Source organism: Larimichthys crocea, chromosome XI (assembly GCF_000972845.2).
Source record: "Larimichthys crocea isolate SSNF chromosome XI, L_crocea_2.0, whole genome shotgun sequence".
Lineage (NCBI taxonomy): Eukaryota > Metazoa > Chordata > Actinopteri > Sciaenidae > Larimichthys > Larimichthys crocea.
The window spans coordinates 1891934-1912597 of record NC_040021.1 but is presented as its reverse complement, the minus strand read 5'-3'; the positions used below and the strand labels follow the sequence as shown (position 1 = coordinate 1912597).

General features: G+C 43.0%; 2 protein-coding genes across 4 annotated transcripts in view; one reads left to right on the top strand and one right to left on the bottom strand.

Moving 5' to 3' along the window:
• The first annotated feature begins 1249 nt into the window (after positions 1–1249).
• LOC113746842 (histone deacetylase 2) overlaps positions 1250–20664 on the top strand; it is a 29281-nt gene continuing 9866 nt past the window's right edge. Inside the window, exons 1-14 of one of the 3 annotated variants that reach the window (XR_003463169.1) lie at positions 1250–1456; positions 2710–2822; positions 2955–3072; positions 4554–4628; positions 6195–6333; positions 6496–6637; positions 6802–6894; positions 7856–7964; positions 8050–8190; positions 8802–8910; positions 9122–9252; positions 9682–9837; positions 9922–9979; positions 11304–11390. Coding sequence is in view for 2 of the 3 variants with exons in the window: in XM_027284006.1 (XP_027139807.1) it covers positions 1402–1456; positions 2710–2822; positions 2955–3072; positions 4554–4628; positions 6195–6333; positions 6496–6637; positions 6802–6894; positions 7856–7964; positions 8050–8190; positions 8802–8910; positions 9122–9252; positions 9682–9837; positions 9922–9979; positions 11304–11334 (1470 nt within the window). In the remaining variant the exon portion in view is untranslated. Of the gene's footprint in view, positions 1468–2709; positions 2823–2954; positions 3073–4553; positions 4629–6194; positions 6334–6495; positions 6638–6801; positions 6895–7855; positions 7965–8049; positions 8191–8801; positions 8911–9121; positions 9253–9681; positions 9838–9921; positions 9980–11303; positions 11779–20664 lie in introns of those variants that run through there. The other 2 variants (XM_027284006.1, XM_027284007.1) reach the window with 2 other exon arrangements.
• On the bottom strand, positions 13428–17011 carry marcksa (myristoylated alanine-rich protein kinase C substrate a). The gene is made up of 2 exons (XM_027284008.1): positions 16580–17011; positions 13428–15405 (listed from the first exon to the last, which is right to left on the bottom strand). Exons 1-2 carry the CDS (start codon positions 16673–16675, stop codon positions 14677–14679), a joined length of 825 nt encoding a protein of 274 aa, XP_027139809.1. The 5' UTR covers positions 16676–17011; the 3' UTR covers positions 13428–14676.

Below are 20664 nucleotides of genomic sequence, written 5' to 3'. Positions count from 1 at the left end.
TTATTCACGTATGAGAGGAATGCAGCATTGCTTGAAGTAATTGTTATTAATAACCATCCCAGGATGAAACGTCCTATAGCACCATACTGTTCTCATCTTCTCTGGTACATATTTGTCCCAGACAGTCTTCTCAGTAACTCTGAACGATGCAGAGAAAGATTAGTAGGCATCCCTCCACAGTCCTGCCCTGCTGTATGCAATTGATTTCTCTATTCCTGTATTGCTGGCACTCAGTAATAAGACCACACAGACCCTCAGACAACACTCACCAGCAATGCCCCCCCGGATTACGCAATTCTACTGTAGTGCGGATCCTTATGAGCTAGTTTAGACCCCAGGACAATACAGTAGAGGTGAAGATGATGTGTCTGTGTGTGAGAGAGAGAGATGCAGTGGACAGGATAGGGCAACTCAGAGGGTGAGGGAGAGGGAGGGCTGGATGAAATTGAGAGGAGAAAAGAAACGGCCGCTCTGATCTTTACCTGGATATATAAATTTCAGTTTTCATAGGAGGATCTTCATATTTATAGGCTTAGGAACATGTTTAAGCGTGCAATGCTTGAATTTCAGAAATGAATCCATTTAATGCATCCATTATTCTGTTCCTTTACAGTGAGGACCTCTGCTGATGCTCCTCCACTGTCTATTAATCAACAGTAATCCATTTATACATTTATATATTTGTGTGTGTGTACTATATGTATGTATATATGTTCACGGGTAATGTACATGTTAGTGCTCTTTATTCAGAAAACCTCATGCCACATCTACATTTCAGGATCTGGTTATTATAGACACAGATTAAATGTTAAATATAAATATTTCAATATTTATCATCACAGTAACAGTGTTACACACAGTAGTAGCTGTAAACACTCAGCATTAGAAAAATACATGTTGGTTTGGCGCTTACATAAGGAGTAAACATTTATAATCATCACTTTAAAGGTTACATACGTTGTTTTTGGTGCCTGTTTGTTTCCCAGATATATTAGTGTGTGTGTGAATGGGTGTATAAGAGACATTAACTTAAAGAACTTTGTAGAAAGGCGCTTTATGAAGTTCAGTTCATTTCCTTTTATTGGGCAGATCTGCCTTATCCAATATGGCGGACCCGTTGACGTATCGCGACCAACGACCAACCCGCTCAATGCGGCGTCTATGTACATATACATATATACATATATACACATATGTATATATGTCTATGTCTATGTATATATGTCTATGTATATATGTATATGGCTCCGCCCCGCCTCTGTGCGGTCGCGCCTCCCGTTCAACAACGCCCCCTCCGCCCCTCCGCTCCATCGTGTGTTCCTCCGTGTTGACACCGTCCGTCCCGGTCTCTACATCTGCTAAACCGAATTCAAACCAACTTTTTGAAAAAGTGCTCCAAACATGGCTTACACGACTGCGGGCGGAACCAAGAAGAAGGTCTGCTACTACTACGACGGTACGGGACTTGTGAGTGTCTGAATGAGGAGCCAGCACCGGGGGCATCTGGCAGGCTAGCGCTAGCCGCTTAGCTCGGTGTGTTTAGCTGCTGGGGAATGGATGGCTAGATGCTAACGTTAATGACACCGCTTCAGTAGTGTCACCCTGCGTATTAAGTGTTTAAAGAAGTCCGTAGCTGACCTAAGATGGACCTTACACCTTACGTAGAGCGAGCAGGAGTATGAAAATGGACGTCAAATAAGAATATATTAATGTTGATGCTGATTTAATTAGTCAGACGCAACACTGTAATCCCACACTCATTATCAGCATTGTTTGAGCCGTAATTTCAGCCGCGGGCAGAGTTTAATAATATAAAACAGTATAATAATAATAATACAATAATACATAATGATGATGACAAACTTTGAACTCAGAGTCAGGGGTACATGTTTGAAGGCGCACACAGAGATGGACAAGTGTCGGAGGCTCGGTGTGTTCAGGCCTAATGGATGCAGCGCTCCTCGGTGTTCACGGCTCCGTGGGTCCAGATGAGCGGGCGGTGTCAGAGGAAACACAGTCCTGACCCACACACAGTGTGCCCGTGTGTGTGCTGAGCTGGCTCCGTGTTCATTTACAACACAGCAGCGCCATAAAGAGTAACCTGATGATCATGATGATGACCAACCTGTCAGTGTGACCACACTCACGTCTCAGTTCTGTGTGCACCCAGCTGCATGTTAGTTCACCCTTAAAGGTCCACTGTGGAGGATTTAGTTCCCACTGTAGATACCAAAGATTCTTCCTTCAGGTCATTCTACATGCATGAAAACACAGTTATGAATTATATTCCATGTCCAGGGCCCCAAATTTTACACACTGCATCTTTAACAAGTGCAGCACCCAGCGTATGATCAGAAAACTCAACACTTAACTTCACACACACACACACACACACACACACACACACACACACATATGTGTGTGTGTGTGTGTGTTATGATATATCATCAGGGGTTGCTGTCTTTTTCTTGTTCACAGTAAACCTGTTTCCACCTCCCTGGTCCACTTATCACTTATCCATGTTATTAATTATTATTTCTCGCATGTAAATGTTCTCTGAGAGCCGTGCCAGTCATCCATAAATCATTGTTGGAACCAATATTGAGACAGAAATATTGTGATTTCTATGTCTATCTGTCAGCCCTAACATGACTCATAACACTTCTTGTCAGTCATGTGGTTTTGAACTGCTTCTGTTTCCCTTTGCAGGCGACATAGGAAATTATTACTACGGACAAGGGCATCCCATGAAACCCCATCGTATCCGGATGACTCACAACCTGCTTCTGAACTATGGACTGTACAGGAAAATGGAGATCTATGTATGTTTTCAAAGAATTCAATGATTGAAAGACGTCCTTCATTTTGCACGTTAATAAAACATGAGTGCGGCTGCAGTCGTCCTCTCTTCTCCCTCCCGGTTCATGCAGCTGCTTTTGTTTTTCCTCTTTCAGAGGCCGCACAAGGCCACAGCAGAGGAGATGACCAAATATCACAGCGATGACTACATCAAGTTCCTGCGCTCCATACGGCCCGACAATATGTCGGAGTTCAGCAAGCAGATGCAGCGCTGTAAGCACAACAGAGTCTTTGACGTTTACACTCATTCTAATAGTTTATTGTACGTTATACATTATGTATTATTATATGTACAATGTTGGTTAACTGTCACATCTTTGCGCAGCCACCTGCCATTAGCCGGACTGCAGCACCCCTCTCCCAACACAATCACTGATAATTAATTGCCAGTAACCATAATAATAGACTCCCCTCACATCACATATGTTTAACAGGATATACAGTGGTCCCTCGTTTATCGCGGGGGATGCGTTCTAAAAATAACCCGCAATAGATGAAATCCGCGAAGTAATCAGCTTTATTTTTTACAATTATTATACATGTTTTAAGGCCGTAAAACCTCTAACCACACACTTTTATACACTTTTCTCAGACAGGCATTAACATTTTCTCACATTTCTCTCTTATTTAAACACTCTCAAAGTTCAAACTTTCGCAGATTTAACAAAAATAAGTACAATGGGGTGGTCGGTAGTGTAGTGGGTTGTGCGGCCTCCCCCGTGTATAGAGGCTACAGTCCTCGCTGCAGCTGGCCCCGGTTCAAATCCCGCATCGGACGGCCCTTTACTGCGTGTCATTCCCCCTCTCTCTGCTTCCTGTCTATCATTAAAGGCATAAAGGCCAAAAAAATTATCTAAAAAAAAAAACTACAATACTGTATTTGTAAATGAAACCGTATTTCACAGTTCTTCTGACGGTGCCTCTTTGTCCAGGCACCGCTCCGCTTTAAGGGCTTTTTCCTCTGAAGGCCTTGGTGCAGGTGTTTTTTTTCTGAGTGCAGAACATACAACACATTTTGTACAGTACTCCCTTAGCTAATCAGGACGCAGAACACAATGCGCGTTCATACTGTACAGTACGCTGTAAAAAAAAAGCATGCAAAATTACACACAAAATCCACGAAAAAGTGAGACCGCGAAAGGTGAACCGCGTTATAGTGAGGGACTGAGATATTTAACTTACAGAGAAACGTGTGAGCGCTTTGTGTGTTTCCTCTTTAAATTTAGCTGATTTACTGACTTTTAAACTAGTCAGCTGGTCTTCATTTAAATCTTTCAAATCAAATTTGGATGTCAGGAACATCCCTAGTTCTCACAGTCATTTTTCAAATAATTTCAAAGTCATGATCAGTTCATTAGTTGATTAATTGTCCCATGTTTTGTCTGGCAAACACTCCAAAGCCTAAATGTGTGCACAAGTATGGAAAGGAGATAAATACATCAACCTCATGTGATTACACAAGAGGAAAGACATCAGTCTGAAGATGATCACAGCCAGATTCATGTTCGTGACTAAGATAGTGAGCACCCTGCACCAGCTGAAAACACTACAAACAGTGGAAACATCCAGTTTCAGAGTGAAAAGTCATTGAACACACACACACTGGGAACTCTATTCATGCTGACAACAAGCTGCCGTTGTTCTGTTGATGCGCTCACATCCGTTACTGATCAATCTTCGTTTTCATCTTGCAGTCAACGTCGGAGAGGACTGTCCTGTGTTCGATGGCTTGTTTGAGTTCTGCCAACTGTCTGCTGGAGGCTCTGCTGGTAAGTCCAAAAATACATCCACCCTACAGTCCAGACAATTTAGGGCCACCAGTTCACCTGACTTGTTACATAACATTACGTTACACTGTGTAACCACGTTAGACATCCTGACAGCTCGCTGCTGTGCAGATTATGAAACCAGAGCTTTACTTCAAGACTCGTATCGTGTTTTGTTCCGTCAAAGATTTTCTAATAGAATGTGTCACATTTTACAGTTTTTACAGCTTCATTAACAGGCTCATCATTTATAATATCCACACTGTGTGTGTGTGTGTGTGTGTGTGGAGCTATAACTAAGAGGATTTCATGCTTTGAAGTCTTTAAGAAATGGAATTCTCTATAAATTTGAATAAAAAATGCTAACAGAATAATTTCTGGTATTAAACATTAAAGACCATAAAATCAGTTTCAAATCCAATCCAGTGCATTTCTAATGTTAAATATTCATGACTAAACAAACAACAGCTGAAAGGCTTCAGCCTTATCAGGCGTGCTGCTGTGATTTCTTCATTTTGATTGACAGCTGACAACAACAGTCACATTGTGATTCAGATTAATCCTGATTGGTGCGTGGAAATATATTTAACCAAACCGACTCATGAAAACATGAAAGCAGTGAGAAGAGCACAGACGAACATGCAGCCGTTAAATGAAGCCTCTCACTGTGAGTGACGTGGTGCTCCATCACTCACACTAACAGGCTGCTTCAGAGACAAAGTTTTTCACTGCTTTTAATGAAGGTGGCATTATTGATTGGCTCGCTGGCTGTCATTACTCCTTTAGACTGACAGTGTGATGGAATGACGCGTCCTCTCATGAAAGTCAGCTTTCACTCAACTACAAGGACTTTTTCTCAATGCCCCGCAACCGCAACTTTTCACTGTCCCACACTTCCCACTCCTTAAGTACAGTACACATTTACACACAATTTAACAGTGCAGTGATGTGGAAGAGAACACATGGATTAACAATAACCAAGAAGGTGCAGCTTAATTAGCAAGTGCATCATTTGTGATACATATTCTGACAAAGCAACACTGCAGCTTAATGTTTTCAGTGTTCAGTTAATACAGAGTCACCAAGGGTACAACATATGGAGAAAATGCAAAAAAACACAATGCTGCATATTTTTCAAAAGGTTACTCTGAATGTAGACGTGTACACATGCAGCGTTATGACATATTAATATACATAACTCAGAAATAACTCAGAGTTAAGTCGTATGTTTAGCTGTACAGGTCCATGTAAGGTACCTGCCACCTGGGAATGTTTCATAAGCTGTGTTTGGACACCGCAGGGTGGAAAATTTTGTGCATTTGTGGCAGCAATAACAGTAATGACAAATACATGAAAACCAGCTGAGAACACATCAGACCATTTGGTGTGTCAGTTAACGTGAGCCATACGATACACCAACCAGCGTTTAAGTCTTTAAATCCTTTTGGGACACAAGTACAGGCCTCGTTCCATCTGTCACAGTGATGATAAACTATGAGTCATGTGTGAACATTTATTAAAAACTGTCAGATTTCACTAAACCACACGTGTGTTTTCTCTCGTGCGCAGCTGGTTCAGTGAAATTAAACCGGCAGCAGACCGACATCGCAGTGAACTGGGCTGGAGGACTTCACCACGCTAAGAAGTCTGAAGCCTCTGGATTCTGCTATGTCAATGACATCGTGCTGGCCATCCTCGAGCTGCTCAAGTGAGTTTCACCAGCAAGAAATATGTCCACTAAAATTACAAAATGTCCGTCCACTTAAATGGAGAAGAAGTGAAGTCTTAGCACTCTGACCTCCATGTGGTTTGTCTTAAACTCCTCACAGTTTGTACTGATCCCAGCTCTGCCTGTGTGCCTCTCTCCCAGGTACCACCAGAGGGTGCTGTACATCGATATCGACATCCACCACGGGGACGGAGTGGAGGAGGCCTTCTACACCACAGACAGGGTCATGACCGTGTCCTTCCATAAATACGGGGAGTACTTCCCTGGAACCGGAGACCTCAGGGTGAGCCTCCATCTTGTGTTCTGTGTGTGGCACTTTGCATGGATAGTATAAGCAGAAAGGATTTTTCTCTTTATGTTTGACATCATAATAGTTTCACCTCCATCACTCTGATAGTATATGAATATTTAGCTAAGGAAGTGGTGGATCTGTTTCTCTGTATTTAGGACATTGGAGCTGGAAAAGGCAAATATTACGCCGTCAATTTCCCTCTGCGTGATGGCATTGACGATGAGTCATACGAGCAGATCTTCAAGCCTGTGAGTATGACACACGACATGTATGAAACATCCACATTTCATCCATCATGGAACAATTGTCATCTTTGCTCAGAAGTTCTCTTGAACTTTGTACTTTTTTACACCTGAATGGCCTCTTCATCTGTTGATTCCTCACACTGTGTAAAGGATATGAGACATGTTGTTAGCTCTCTGCTGCGGCTCTATAGACTCCATGAACAAAACCGTTTGACCTCACAGATAATCATCAAACAGAAACCGAATCAAACTCAGCAGAACTGTTTGTTCAGCAATCCCCAGTGCTGCTCTGATTGAAATAAATCCTTAATTCATCGACACGGATGAGAAAATAACCCGCCATTAGAGTGGCCTTTTGCTCTCAGGACATTACTTCACCAAATATATATATATATTATATTAATGTTCTAATGCAGGGGTCTTCAACCAGGGGTCTGTGACCCCTAGGGGGTCTGCAGAAGTACTGCAGTATTAGAAGTACTAATATTTAACTTTCTCCAAAATAATTTGTGAGAATTAAAAAGTAAAAATCTGAGCATTAATATGCAATAATAAGCTACGTTTGACTAATTTACAGAAAAACTGTTGCAGTCTGACAGAACGTGACCAGCTGCTATCGGAGGGAAGGAAAGGTGTAGGCTTAAACACAGGAGTTCGTTCAACATAAATCAATAATGTTACTAAATAATATGAGCTACTAGTTTGATAAGTGAAGCAGAATGGATGCCAATGAAATGAAAATGGTTATATGGTAATGATGTTGTTGGTGACAGCTTTCACCTCAGCTCGACTGAGCATTTGAACATTAAGCAGCTGAAGAGCCGTCTAGCCTCAGGAATACCTTTCTTCATCTTAACCTGTGTGGCATTCTGTTGCCTCTGCTGCTCTGTAAAGAACTTTGTAAACTCCACGATGTCTATATCTGAACCCCTCCTCAGTGTGACTCTCTGCTGTGGCCCTGCAGGTGATGGCTAAGGTGATGGAGATGTACCAGCCCAGCGCCGTGGTTCTTCAGTGCGGTGCAGACTCTCTCTCAGGAGACCGCCTCGGCTGCTTCAACCTCACCATCCGCGGTACAGACGCACTGTAGATGACAACAGTTAGCAGGAGTCACAAACCATGCTGGAAGTGTTACATGGTGTGTCTCGTTTCTACCAGGCCACGCCAAGTGTGTCGAGTACATGAAGTCCTTCAACCTCCCGCTGCTCATGTTGGGCGGAGGAGGATACACCATCCGCAACGTGGCTCGCTGCTGGACCTACGAGACCGCGGTGGCTCTGGATACAGACATCCCTGATGGTTGGTCACAGATCTCTAAACACATATAAATATCTAAATAAATGATAGAGCAGAGCTGCAAGACTCCCTCCATGTGGTAGTAACACAAGAATAAAGCAAAATCTTAAATTAGGACAATCATAAGAACATGGCCATAAAATAAAACGTGTTGCTCTCTTTAGCCTGCGGTGTCGGGAATGGAGGGTGGTGGCGGCGGGAAATGTGTGGGTTGTTTGCGGTGGAATATTATCTGACTTCACCTCTGTGAAGGGACAGCCTGATTGCTACCTTTACTTCGCAGGGCGCTGACTTAGCACACCGTTCCACTGAGTGTGTGTAACATAAAGACAGGGGGTGTAATCACAGCCTGTCCAATGGGCCAGCAGTTCTCTTAATGGAATTTCAGGACATTAACTGACCTCCCCACTCATTCCAATCCATCCTCCCCTCAGCGAGGATCAGTGGAGGTTAGGAAGCCGCAGTAAATCATATTAACGGCGGCGTTATCGCTGCTTTTTCATTCCAAACGGCTCATAATTTGACACTTTGTTTTATCTGCGGCGTGTAAATCTCCTCCAGGTGTTCGTCTTCGCTAAGTTTGCTTACTTTGCTCGTTGATGTTTCTATTGCAGAGCTGCCATACAATGACTACTTTGAGTACTTTGGGCCCGACTTCAAGCTCCACATCAGCCCGTCCAACATGACCAACCAGAACACACAGGAGTACATGGACAAGATCAAGTATGTGCTTTCACTTCGTAGCAGAGCTGTGGTGCATTCGGGATGCTTATTATTCTAAGTGGTGATCATGAGGCCATGTTTTGATTAGAATCTTATGTGTATTCTAGCATTTCTTTCTGCCTGTCATGTCGGTGCCATGGTTAGGGTTACGTGATGTTGTTCCTGTGTTGGAGTTGGTGTCTGATTGTTGGCTTCGTGCATGTTTGTTCAGGCAGCGTCTGTTTGAGAACCTGCGGATGCTGCCTCATGCTCCTGGAGTGCAGATGCAGGCCATCCCAGAGGACCCCATCCCTGACGACACCGTGGACGAGGACGCAGAGGATCCTGACAAACGCTTGTCCAGTAAGAGCTGCTCACTGTCCCTTCTCTTACAGACAGGAGTGCTTCACAGTGTCATGCTTCACGATAATGATGATTTGTTTAATGTAGCATATCCAGTTTGCATTATAACTGACCTGTTTTAGTATTACTGAACAAACTGTTCTAGCACAGCTCAGAACATGTCATTAAGTTTCTATACAAACTGTCCTGACACATGTAAACTGTGCCAGTGTTCACAAACTGCTTTGATATGAAGTAATACTAAATAATATGTCATGACTGAGCCGCTCCAGAGTGGAACATGGACAATGAAAGCCATGAATGAGAGGAGTTACAAGTTTTCAAAACATGTCCATGCAAATGTTTCACAATAAAAGTGATATGAAAAGTACATTTCAAATGACACAGTTAGGTTCATGTCATTAACCTGAGTGTTCTGTGTGACTGCAGTCCGAGCCACAGATAAGAGGATAGCCTGCGACGAAGAGTTCTCTGACTCCGAGGACGAGGGCGAGGGAGGAAGGAAAAACGTGGCCATTCACAAGAAGGGAGCTAAAAGGCCCAGAGTGGACGAAGACAAGAAGGAAGGAGAGGAGAAGAAGACAGGTGGGTGTTCTCCACTCGGACACTGAGGGATTACTCCACAGTGACGATGATTCAGTCATTTTTATGTTTTCCATCCTAATGCAGAGATAAAGGAGGAGGAGAAGACGAAGGACAGCAGTGTGGAGAAGACTGACTCAAAAAGGTGACAACTCTCTAAATGTTTGTCAGATACAACTTCTGTATGTACTCATGTCTTCTTCAGATTCACTTGACAGCACCCCAGTGCTGTTCTCAGTTCACTTTACAGTTTAGAGTACAGTCTGCCTTCTGCAGTGACTGTCTGTGTAAACCTACCCCTGGCTCTGGTTCTGGTGCTTGTTCTGGTTGTTTAACTGCAATATGCAGACTGGTGACAGTGTGCTATGTTCACTGTGTGCACAGGAGGCGTTTGAGCCGCTTGTTTCACTCGTCTGTCTCTCACTCGTCTGTCTCTCACTCGTCTGTCTCTCACTCGTCTGACTGAACGGATCAGCTTCTATCTTAAAGTTCTCCTCCACTCAAAAACCTCGTTTGAGCTTGACTGTCATGTTTGTCACATTCCTCTGCTCACACTTTCTGTGTAGGTAGGGCCTGCGAGCATGATCTGTGACATCGAGAATAGTTTGATCCGGTGTTCAGCTTGGTAAAGTGTGATATGGAAACTTGAGCGTGGCCATGGACTTCACAGTGAAGCAGGAGACGCATGATGTCCAGAAGTTGAACGTATGTTCTATAGATTCTGAGGAATAGATACTAAGGCTCATTCATTTTGTCTATACCAGAGGTTCTCTGGTGTGAGGCTGGTTTCCCCAGGGGGCTCCAACAGTTTGAGGGGAGGCTGAAAAGATTAAAGATTAAACGAGTTCTGAAAAGATAACACAGAATAGCCTGCGTGTGTGTGGTTTGGTTAAAGAGAGTTCAGAGACGAGACGTGGCAAATTTGTTTGAATTTGAGTCTTTCCTCGTAGTTTCAAACTTCTCAAAGCTCCAGGGCAGACCTTTTTATGTATTTGGTGTAGTCTTAAGTTATTTCCAAAGGTGATATTAGGCTTGTCTCAATCTCTGGGATCAAACCTAATTATGACCACACAGGCATCCAGGAATTAAACAAGCCTTTTTCCAAGCTTGGCCTGAGGGAAGCATATTTTTACACTTCAAGTCTATTTTCTTGTGTTTTACATGCATAGGTCCAGTTATTATGCTCTAAAGACTTCCTGTGTAGACACGCTGTCTGGATGCAGCCCATCATCTTCTAGTGCAGGACAGGACTCCTACATTTCTTGTCCATGTGGTTTCCAATGAGCTTATTATGACCACCAACCAGACAGCATGAAGTCCACACTGACCTTCTGTCAAACGCTTCAAGATCTTGAACGCTCGTTGACATATTAATTTTCAATATACGTTTTCCACATAACACAGATGGTTCACCCTTCTCCCCAAACCTCCACCTGAGATCAACTCTCTTCTGTTTTTCTGTTTGGCAGTGTGAAGACCGAGCAGACCAGCAGTGCCTGAATTGTTCTTCTCATCCACACACACACACACACACACACACACACACACACACACACGGACGGTGCTGTCCTCCCTCAAGGATCTGACTCTTCACTGAATCCCAGCCAGAAGCATTATATTTATTATGACTCAATTTTATACTTGTAAATCTCTTGTGAATTGTTAGCGGCTCTCTCTCTCTCTCTCTCTCTCTCTCTCTCTCTCTCTCTCTCTCTCTCTGTGTGTGTGTGTAGTGTATCATTGGATTTCTTGAATCCAACACTTGAATTTGCTATACTACGTCCTTTGATACCCTTTGAACTGTTTTATTCCAATGTGCTCGACCTTCTGAAGGAAACCTGGACTTTTCTTGTTTTTAGGAAACTGTGGGTAGATGAAATTATATTGATTCCATGTCTAAATTTGTAATATTTTGCATTTGTCAATAAAACTTTTTATACCATCTCTTCGTGACGTGTGTTGAAACGTGCTCTCTCAGTGTGTGTGATGAGGCTGTGCTGCCACACGGGGGCGCTGCCATCCAGGAAAACGGCAGGCTCAGCGTTCATATGCTGGAGGCACAGCAGCGGATGGATTTGGTGACATTCCATGTTTTTAATTATCTTTAATCTATAGCAAAGCGCATTATAAGACACTTCCAGTATGAGTTATTATCTGTGGTGAGTTCGGCGTACACACAGCACAGCGAAGGTCACGTCAATGCGGTGAAAACTGTTTAGCTTTCCCGCCGTCCATCACCGGCTTGAATGGAAACTGACCCAACAGACGACTCCGTGAGTAAAGTTCTTCCAGGCTGTGTCTCCTTCGACACTTTAAGCTATGCCGAATGGAAAAGCGTCTTCTAATTACTAGGACATGTCCACGCATTGGGCTCTATCAGGAATGTTGTGTGTGTAGCGGTTAAATCGAGTTAAGTGTCAGAGTTTTAAATGGAGTTTGTCCTGTGCAAAGACAGCTAACTACACCTTTATAGCCTTCTTTCTAGTAATGTTAACCTTCTGCTGTTAGTTTGCCCGTGCAGAGATTCATGGACGACCTTCAGCATCACTGAGGTAGGATGGTGTTTGCACATGACACACTTGAATATAATAAAATGGTGCAAGGTGACTCAGGAACTGTGATGACTGTGCTCATCTTCAGTCTGCTTTGGATGGGACCGACATGAAGCAGTGCACACTGTCCATCAGGTTTGTTATTGATCATTGAACATCTGATGGTGGAAACATGATCTGTGACTTCACATGCATAATGTGATTACTGTGCAGCTTCTGTGACTTGTTTGCATGTGTGCTGTGTGTTGTACCCATTGTACTTATGTTATGTCATATTTCTCAACATGAAACTGAGTTTTAACTTCTTCCAGTGAAACATTTGTAAATATCCAAAAGTCTGCTTGGAGTAGGCTGTACTGACATTGTAACGTGACTGTTTAACTTCCTCCATTGAAGCCTGTGATTCCAGATGATGAGTCATGGTTGCACTTGTCAACATGAGATGTGTGCCTGGGCGAGCTAAAAACAGAAGGTGTTAAAACCTGCTCGCACTACATTATGTATTCACTTCCAGTAAAGTCTGGATGGCTTTGAGTGAGCGTTTCCTGTTTCGAAGCAGGTCAGACTGATAAACTGACTGACTGGCTCGCTCAGCCCATAGAAACGTGAAGTCACTGTTGCAGTCGTGTTGGATATTGTTCTGTACAGTTTTACTACCAGATTACTAGTGTCATATTTATTTATCACATCCTTTTTGACTTGGCACACAATATTTTAGACAACAGCAAATCTACCAATCTTGAGTCACCAGTTTGTTTGTTTTCTTCATTGCTTTAACATGATCATTACAGATCCAGCTAAACTAAAATAGACTAGACTAAAATTGATGTTTGGGGGCAAATACCTGCCACCCGGGTTCAAAAACCTTTCCATAAAACTCAAGGATTTATCGCATATTTGTGTAATTCTCAGATGTCCGCATACTTTTGGCCATACACTACACACATTACGTTATATAATAACGTTTAAACCCCTGGATTTAGTCTGGAAGGCACAGAGCTGCTACCTTTCCAAGCACGGGAGACACAAAATAACGACAGATGCAGCTCAAGTTTTATTCACATTTATTTTTTGCTTTTAGTGTGCTCACAGAAAATTAGAACACCTTAAGCAGAGGAGTTTAATAGCAATTTTTTTGTAAGCAAAGTTACATTCCATCTCTAAGTCAAACTGGTCAAAGCTTCTCCAGTATTTACAAAAGGAAAAGAAAGAGAGAGAGAGAGAGAGAGACAAGATGCTACACAAACATTTGCATCTGATAGATTCCTTAATTTTTGTCAAAGACCACTGAAAAAGCATCGCCTGCTGTAATCAAAAACATACCACAGTATATAAACAGTTAACCATTCCACTTATCACAGCTTGGTTTTTTTTTCGAGTTCAAAATTGCTTAAGAAGGTCTTTCTGGGCTGACGTTTTTTTCGTTTTGCGTGTTGTTATCTTACAAAAATGAGCGGGTGGAAAAAGAGCTGCAAACTTCATGTGCTTCTTGAGATCAAGATTTTTCATTTTGTACAATAATCACAGTTAAAAACACCCCGCCTATACATACTTACATTTTTATTAAGGTCATAAAACCAACAAACAATAAAGCCTATACAACTTGTATTTCTACTGAATCACTGACTGGTACAGCTAATGAGAAGTGAAAAGCCTCCTATGAGTTTATATGTCTTCCTAAAAAACGCTAACTCTGGGATGTCTTGTGGTCGTATTTTCAAAAAGGTCTTAGTGTTGTAAACTGTATGGTGTATAATAGATGTTGGTCTCATAGTTTGTTTTAAGACTACTCTTTCCATAATAGTCTGTGGCACATTTCCCAGGCCCCCTTCCTCCCCTCCCCCTCCCTGAACCCCCCACCACGCCCCCCTCTCTTCATTTACAGCTCACCCCCTCCTCTCCTTCATACCGTGGGCATGTCCATACCATTTTGTTTACATTTTGTATAAAAATTCAAAAGGAACGAAACCAAAAAAAACAAAAGTAATACTGATGAAAAAATATATGGCAGAGTGTGGATGTATTTATCTGTTGTACAAGTTGAAGCCACCCACCTCCCTTAGCCCGTCGTAATGGAAGTAACAATGGACCGAGATGGGTTTTGTGTAAGGGGGAGGGGAGGGAATGGAAACCAAAAATTAAAAAAATGAAGAAAAGCTTTAAAATATCCCTGGTTGTAGACAAGTTCTTCAAAGCCAGGACCTGGCATCACTCCAACATACAAACAGGGAAATGTTCTTTGATTATCTTTTTTCTCCTTTTTTTCCCCCAAAATTTCTTCTCTCCACGTTTACTCGGCGGCCTCTGCGGCTGCAGCCGGGGCCTCCGCTGACGCTGCCTCCTGCGAGGCCGGGGCGGCCTCCTCTGTCTTGGGCGCCTCCTCGGCTGGCTTCTCCTCGGCCTTTGGCTCCTCGGCCTTTGGCTCCTCAGCGGGCGCGGCCTCCTTGGCCGCCTCGGCCGGTTTCTCTGCCGGTGCTGCTGCTGGTTCTGCTGCTGCAGCAGCTGCCGCCTCTGGTTTGGCCTCTACCTCCTCCTTGGCCTGCTCGGCAGCAGGTGCAGCCTCCCCCTCAGCAGGCTTGGCCTCCTCACCCGCAGCCGCGGCTCCTTCCTCTGCGCCCTCGGCCTTGGCCTCCTCTGTGGACGCCGCTGCAGTGGCCTCCTCGTTCTCGGCTCCCTCTCCAGTCTCCTTCTTGGTCTTCTTGAAGGAGAAGCCGCTGAGCTTGAAGGACTTCTTGAAGGAGAACCTCTTCTTCTTCTTCTTTGGGGTTTCATTGCTGGTGGAAGGCGTGGCGCCATCCTCCGCCTTGGCAGCTGCCTCACCCTCAGCAGGAGCGGGAGATGCAGCCTCTACCTTCTCCCCTTCTGCGGCCTCTTTCTCAGCAGGGGCAGCCTCTGCCTTCTCAGCCTCCTCTTTGGGTGCCTCCTCAGCCGTGGCGCTGCCGTTGGCCTGCACCTCCTCTTTGCCATTCTCGGCCGCTGCAGGAGAAGCATCCCCGTTCGCTTTAACATGGCCATTTTCCTAAGAAAACACAAACAGTAGCCGTTAATGCCATGCACAGAGCTGGCATGATTTAAAGACCGGAGCCGGACAATGCCACCGATGGACACCAGGGGCAGCAGACACCATGAGATCAGCCCCGACAAAAGCAGACTGACTTCAGCCTGCACTCTGGACTCTACTTTGAAGCTTTCAGAGACTTTACATGGAAACAATCAAACACAAATTAACAGCCATGCTTCAGACTAAACAGTGCAACATGTTTCCTGATCTATCGCCCTGGATTTCATTCAGATCCAGAGCCAGAGCGAGCGCAGTGTCTCAACTGGATCGCAAGGGGTCGGTGCCTGGTCGCTCGAAAAGCGGAGCGCCAAAGCAAAGCAGCTGCTCATTAAAACAGCAGATGCTCATTAGATTAGTCCAACCGATCGCGGAGAATTCAGACACACGTCCTAAAATGTAGGAAATTTAAACTGGGTTCTGACTTGTATGTTTTTTTTTCAGTCCAAACTCTAAAATAGAGACCAGCTCAAACCTCTCGCTCTCCCTCCCTCCCTCTCTCGCTCTCCGGGGCGCACCACTGGCTCCGAGCCTCTGTCTCACCTCCTGTGTGATAGCAGGCTGCCATCTCCACTTTCTACTCGAGCATCTGTAACAAAAGGAGTGGTGCTCGGAGCACACGGAGCCTTTGTTGGCGTCGCGCATCTCGTGTTATTCAGCGATTTTTCCAAATTACGATCAAGAGGAGAGTTCGATCAGAAACACAGCACTTCACTACTGAACCAAAAATGATTTTTCTTTTGCAGGAGATCTACCAAGAAACCATTCAACACATGACTTGAACCAAATCCAACCATTCAAAGTGATTACATGAAGAAAGGATTCAAACAGATTCCTCTAAAATATCAGCGCATTTACTCACATTTCCTTTTAATATCAGCTCAATATTGCGCCACGATTTTCACAAAAAAGAAAAAAAGAAATCTCAAATGATCAACTGTTGCTCATAATCTATAATCTATTCCAAATTTAAAAAACAAGTCTCTCCATTCAGTTTAAACTCCCACTGCGGAGCTCCATTCAATCTATCCACAATTACGCACGGATTGCGCCCTCGGAGCGCAGCCCCCCTCTCCAGAGCGAGCAGATTCTCTCCTGATGGATGCAAAGAGCTGGATGTTAAAATATCATTTACCTGTCCGTTGGTCTTGGTGGGTGAAGCAGCAGCCTCTCCGGGCTTGTCAGTCGCGATTTCAGCCTTTGCAGCTGCCTTTGAAAATTGCGCTCCCATGCTTTTCGCTCCAACAAAGAAACTCAACCGATCCAAAAAAAAAAAAGCGAACAAAGACCCGCAAGCCTCTTTGTTGAAACTCAAAGCTCTTCGCTGCTGTCTCCTTCTCTGTGCGCAGAGAACCCAAAAAGTTCACAGAGAAAATGTAAAGCAAAGTCCAGTGAGAGTGAGCAGGCTTTTTGTAAATAGCAGGAAAAAGCTGGCAGCTCAGGAGAAGTAATAAAATCCCAGATTGGTGGCCGTGTCGCTGTAGACAGGCTGCAAAATGGAGAAATTTCCCTTGTTGCTAATAAGATGCGGAGTCCAACGCCCAAGTGAAGAGATGAATGGGCGCTTCGAGCGATGACTGTGCCGCACTCAGATTCAGCCAATCACAGCTCGGAGCTCAGAGCGGGGGGCGGGGTTTGGGAAAAGGGAGTGAACAATAGATTGTAGCGCTGCGTTTGGGGCACGTAGGAATAATGAGATGTAAAAAAACTTGGCAACTTTTTCACGAAATCTTTGGAATGACAGCTTGTCAAACCAGATGCTGACTTCTCTTCTGTTTGAATGTGACATATCATAACTTAATAAAACAAACATATCTGAAAAGTTTAGTTTTTGCCTTCTTTTTGCAAAGTTCATTTATGCAGTCGTAGTTAAATAAATGTACGGCGTACAGCTATGCAACTCTTAGACGACGTTAACTATGCTGGTTATATCACTTCAGGGCCTCCGAATCCATCAATTGAAATGAATTTTATGACTTCGGTGTTATTTATATTTTGTTTGTTAGAGTCTTTAGGGTTATTTTCACGTCAACTAAAATGTAGAGACCTGCGTCCGTTCTGACTACATGGCTACACTTCATTATGTAAGAAATACATTTTGTTAACAGCAGTTTTGGATCACCTCAAAAATTCAGGACTTGCCTGCAAATCTGACCTGTAGGATTCCGACCTGAACCGTAACAGTGTTGAAGTTAAAAGAAACAACAGACCTGATCCAAGCGGAGTCTAAGGACAGTCAGGTGTTATTAGTTTAGACTAAGATAAGTAGTAGTAGTAGTGTGAAGAAAGAAAGAAAGAAAGAAAGAAAGAAAGAAAGAAAGAAAGATACAGAGTGTAGTGGACCTAGTCATACCCATGATGCCTCACATGATCAGAGATGATAGCAAGCGTAGACCTGAGGCGATTGATCTGGATCTTACCCGATCCTCATGAGACTGAACATGTAATAATGTGGACCTGGCCTGATCCGAGTCTCAGGCTTAGAGATAGAACCCTTGAAGACCTCTCGACTACACAACAGTTTGTTTTACAGGAAGTCAGTGGATTGTTGTTGATTGTTGTGGATTGTTGTTGATTGTTGTGTCATATTTTCTGAAGGCGTCACCTGATGAGATGAGTCATTTTAAGGTTTAAATATAAAACGGTGTCACACTGAATTACTCTGAAGTCATTCGGGAACTGAAAGTTGTCATCATCATTGTTGCGTACGTGTGTCTCCCATTTTTTGTCATGTGCCTTGAATGCAGCACTGAAGAGTGTAGCCTCAACTTGCTGCAGCCACAAATGTTCTGCTTTACAAACTCTGTTAAAATTAAAGAGCGTGTTTATCAGGATGATTAAATACATTTGAATGCTTTCTCGAGGTTGAATGGAATATATTTCCCCAGGTACAGGATGTCATGGTGACAACATTATCATTGTAATATCGCTGTTCTCATCCCTGTTCCCATCTGCCTCCACTTTTTTCTCATGCATTAAGATGTGATCATTAAAACACAAACACAGGGAGCAGCTTCCATTTCTGTTAAAAGAGAAGGATCGAGTTTGTATCAGGAAAGTTCTCTGACTGTGTGTGTGTGTGTGTGTGTTGGGGGGGTGGGAGCATATATACCCGGTGCTGTCTTGTTGATGACCATGAGAGTTGGGTGTTCAAACAGGTCCCTCAGCCCACATTTGCAATGCAAAATCCTCCCACAGACACAGTCAACAGTCCCCCCCGACACCCTGAGCAAACACGCCCAGTGCATGACACACAGCGAGGTGGGTTTCACTCTGCTGCTTGTTATCAAGTGCAATGCAAATCTGCACTGCTGGGCCTCTCTCACCTGGGATACAATCTACAACAGTTTTGTTTTTGTAAATGACCTGCGTATGTGTTCTTCCTGCAATCGTGTGTTGCCGTTAACAGACCATCAAAATCTTAATTTCCCATCTTTGACATGGGGTGGACAAAATAACTCAAATCCCTGATGATACAGCGTCACTACTGGTGGCTTCAAAACAAACAAGACAAATTATCAAAATCAAAATAAATTAACCTTTTTTTGTGCCTTCAACCACATTTGCTTTCATATTCGAACTCATTGACCTTCTCACACACAGGGAGACCATGAGATGTTGGTATAAAAAACATAACTTTAAAAAATAAACCATCAAGAGTCATTTGAGTAATTTCCGAACAAAAATGCTAATAAAATTCATTCTGATGAAATGTTTCCAGGATTTCTTCTTTGGGTTTTGGCTGTTGGTCAGACAAAACAGTCTGATGACATGGCATTAGGCTCCGGGACATGGGTATTTTTTAAACTGTTTTCTGACATTTTATAGACAATCGATCAAATGTGAGAAATAAGTTTCAGAAACCCCCTCAGAAACCAGCCCTCAGTCTGTGGTCAAAAGGACTTTCAGGCTTTCTTTCTGGGGGAAATAACATTTAACATTTGCTATAAAGGGGAAACCCAAGAAAAGATGTGGGATTCATTTTTGGTTTCCTTTCTTTGAATACATTAGTATTGTTTTATTATTTTTGTCTCATGATTGTCCACTTTGACATTTGTCTGGTTAATCAGTTGTTTGATTTCTAAAATGTCAGAAGATGATGAAATCTGTCCATGACAATTCTCAGGTGCTCAAGCTGACAACTTATCTGACAGGATTTTCATTCATGTGTCAGATAATTAAAAAAAAAAAAAGAAAAAAAGAAGCAAATCATTACTGTCGAGAAGCTGGAAGCAACAAATATTTGACATTTCATGAATCATCAAAATATTTGGTTTGGTTGGATTCTTTTCCCATTGATCTATTGAATTCATTGACCAGTTACTTGAGCTCTATGGCTAGTACCCTGGCTAACAACCTAGCATATGTACCTTTTTAAGTTAAGGGCAACAATGAACCTCTGGGTGTGTCTGCTGACCTTCACTGGGCCAGTTTTGCTCTCACTGATCTTGGTGAGTTTCGGAGGAGTTAGAATTTTCTGCTGAACTCGCTGCACAAATGAGTCAGTGCAGCTTTCAAAGAGAACTTGTATATAATTATTTATTGTTACTCTAATTACAGGATATTCAGTTTCAGATGGAAATGAGCTTTTCTGCCACTGAGCTGCTAAACAGGCTCAGAGACACCTGGCTGTCATTGTACCGCCGTGATGGTGAAATGCCAAGTAGTGATTACAGAGGAAGACGGAGACATTTCCATGGAGACTCTTTACAGACATTTTTACATCCTCTTTACATTTCTCTACATCACATCACTACATTACAGAGGCAAGTGCCCAGTGTGATGAGACATGATGTGTGTCCACCATCAGATTTAGGGTTTGCATACGAGTAGCTCTTCCTTTGATATCTTTTGGTATCGCTTAGGTCATTGTGGATAATGTAGTTAATCTGTTAATAGAACTGGATGTCGAACTTTGGATGTGTGCATGAATGTGGTGAAGTCAGGGCAGTCAGGATGCTATATTTTTATCACTATCGTGGCCAAAAGAACTAACTTAACACTATTACCGTGATATCTTTTTTTTTTTTCTAAATGTAATTTTTGACTTTTATTATATGTTTTTTTGGGATAATAATTACACTGGGTTATTAGAACTCATATTTTATTTCCATCGTAACATTTCACTCCACACATTTACAGCTGCTTTGATATCTACATCAATATATACCTACATACACAAAATGAAACAAAATACATAAATAAGTAAAACACAACAAA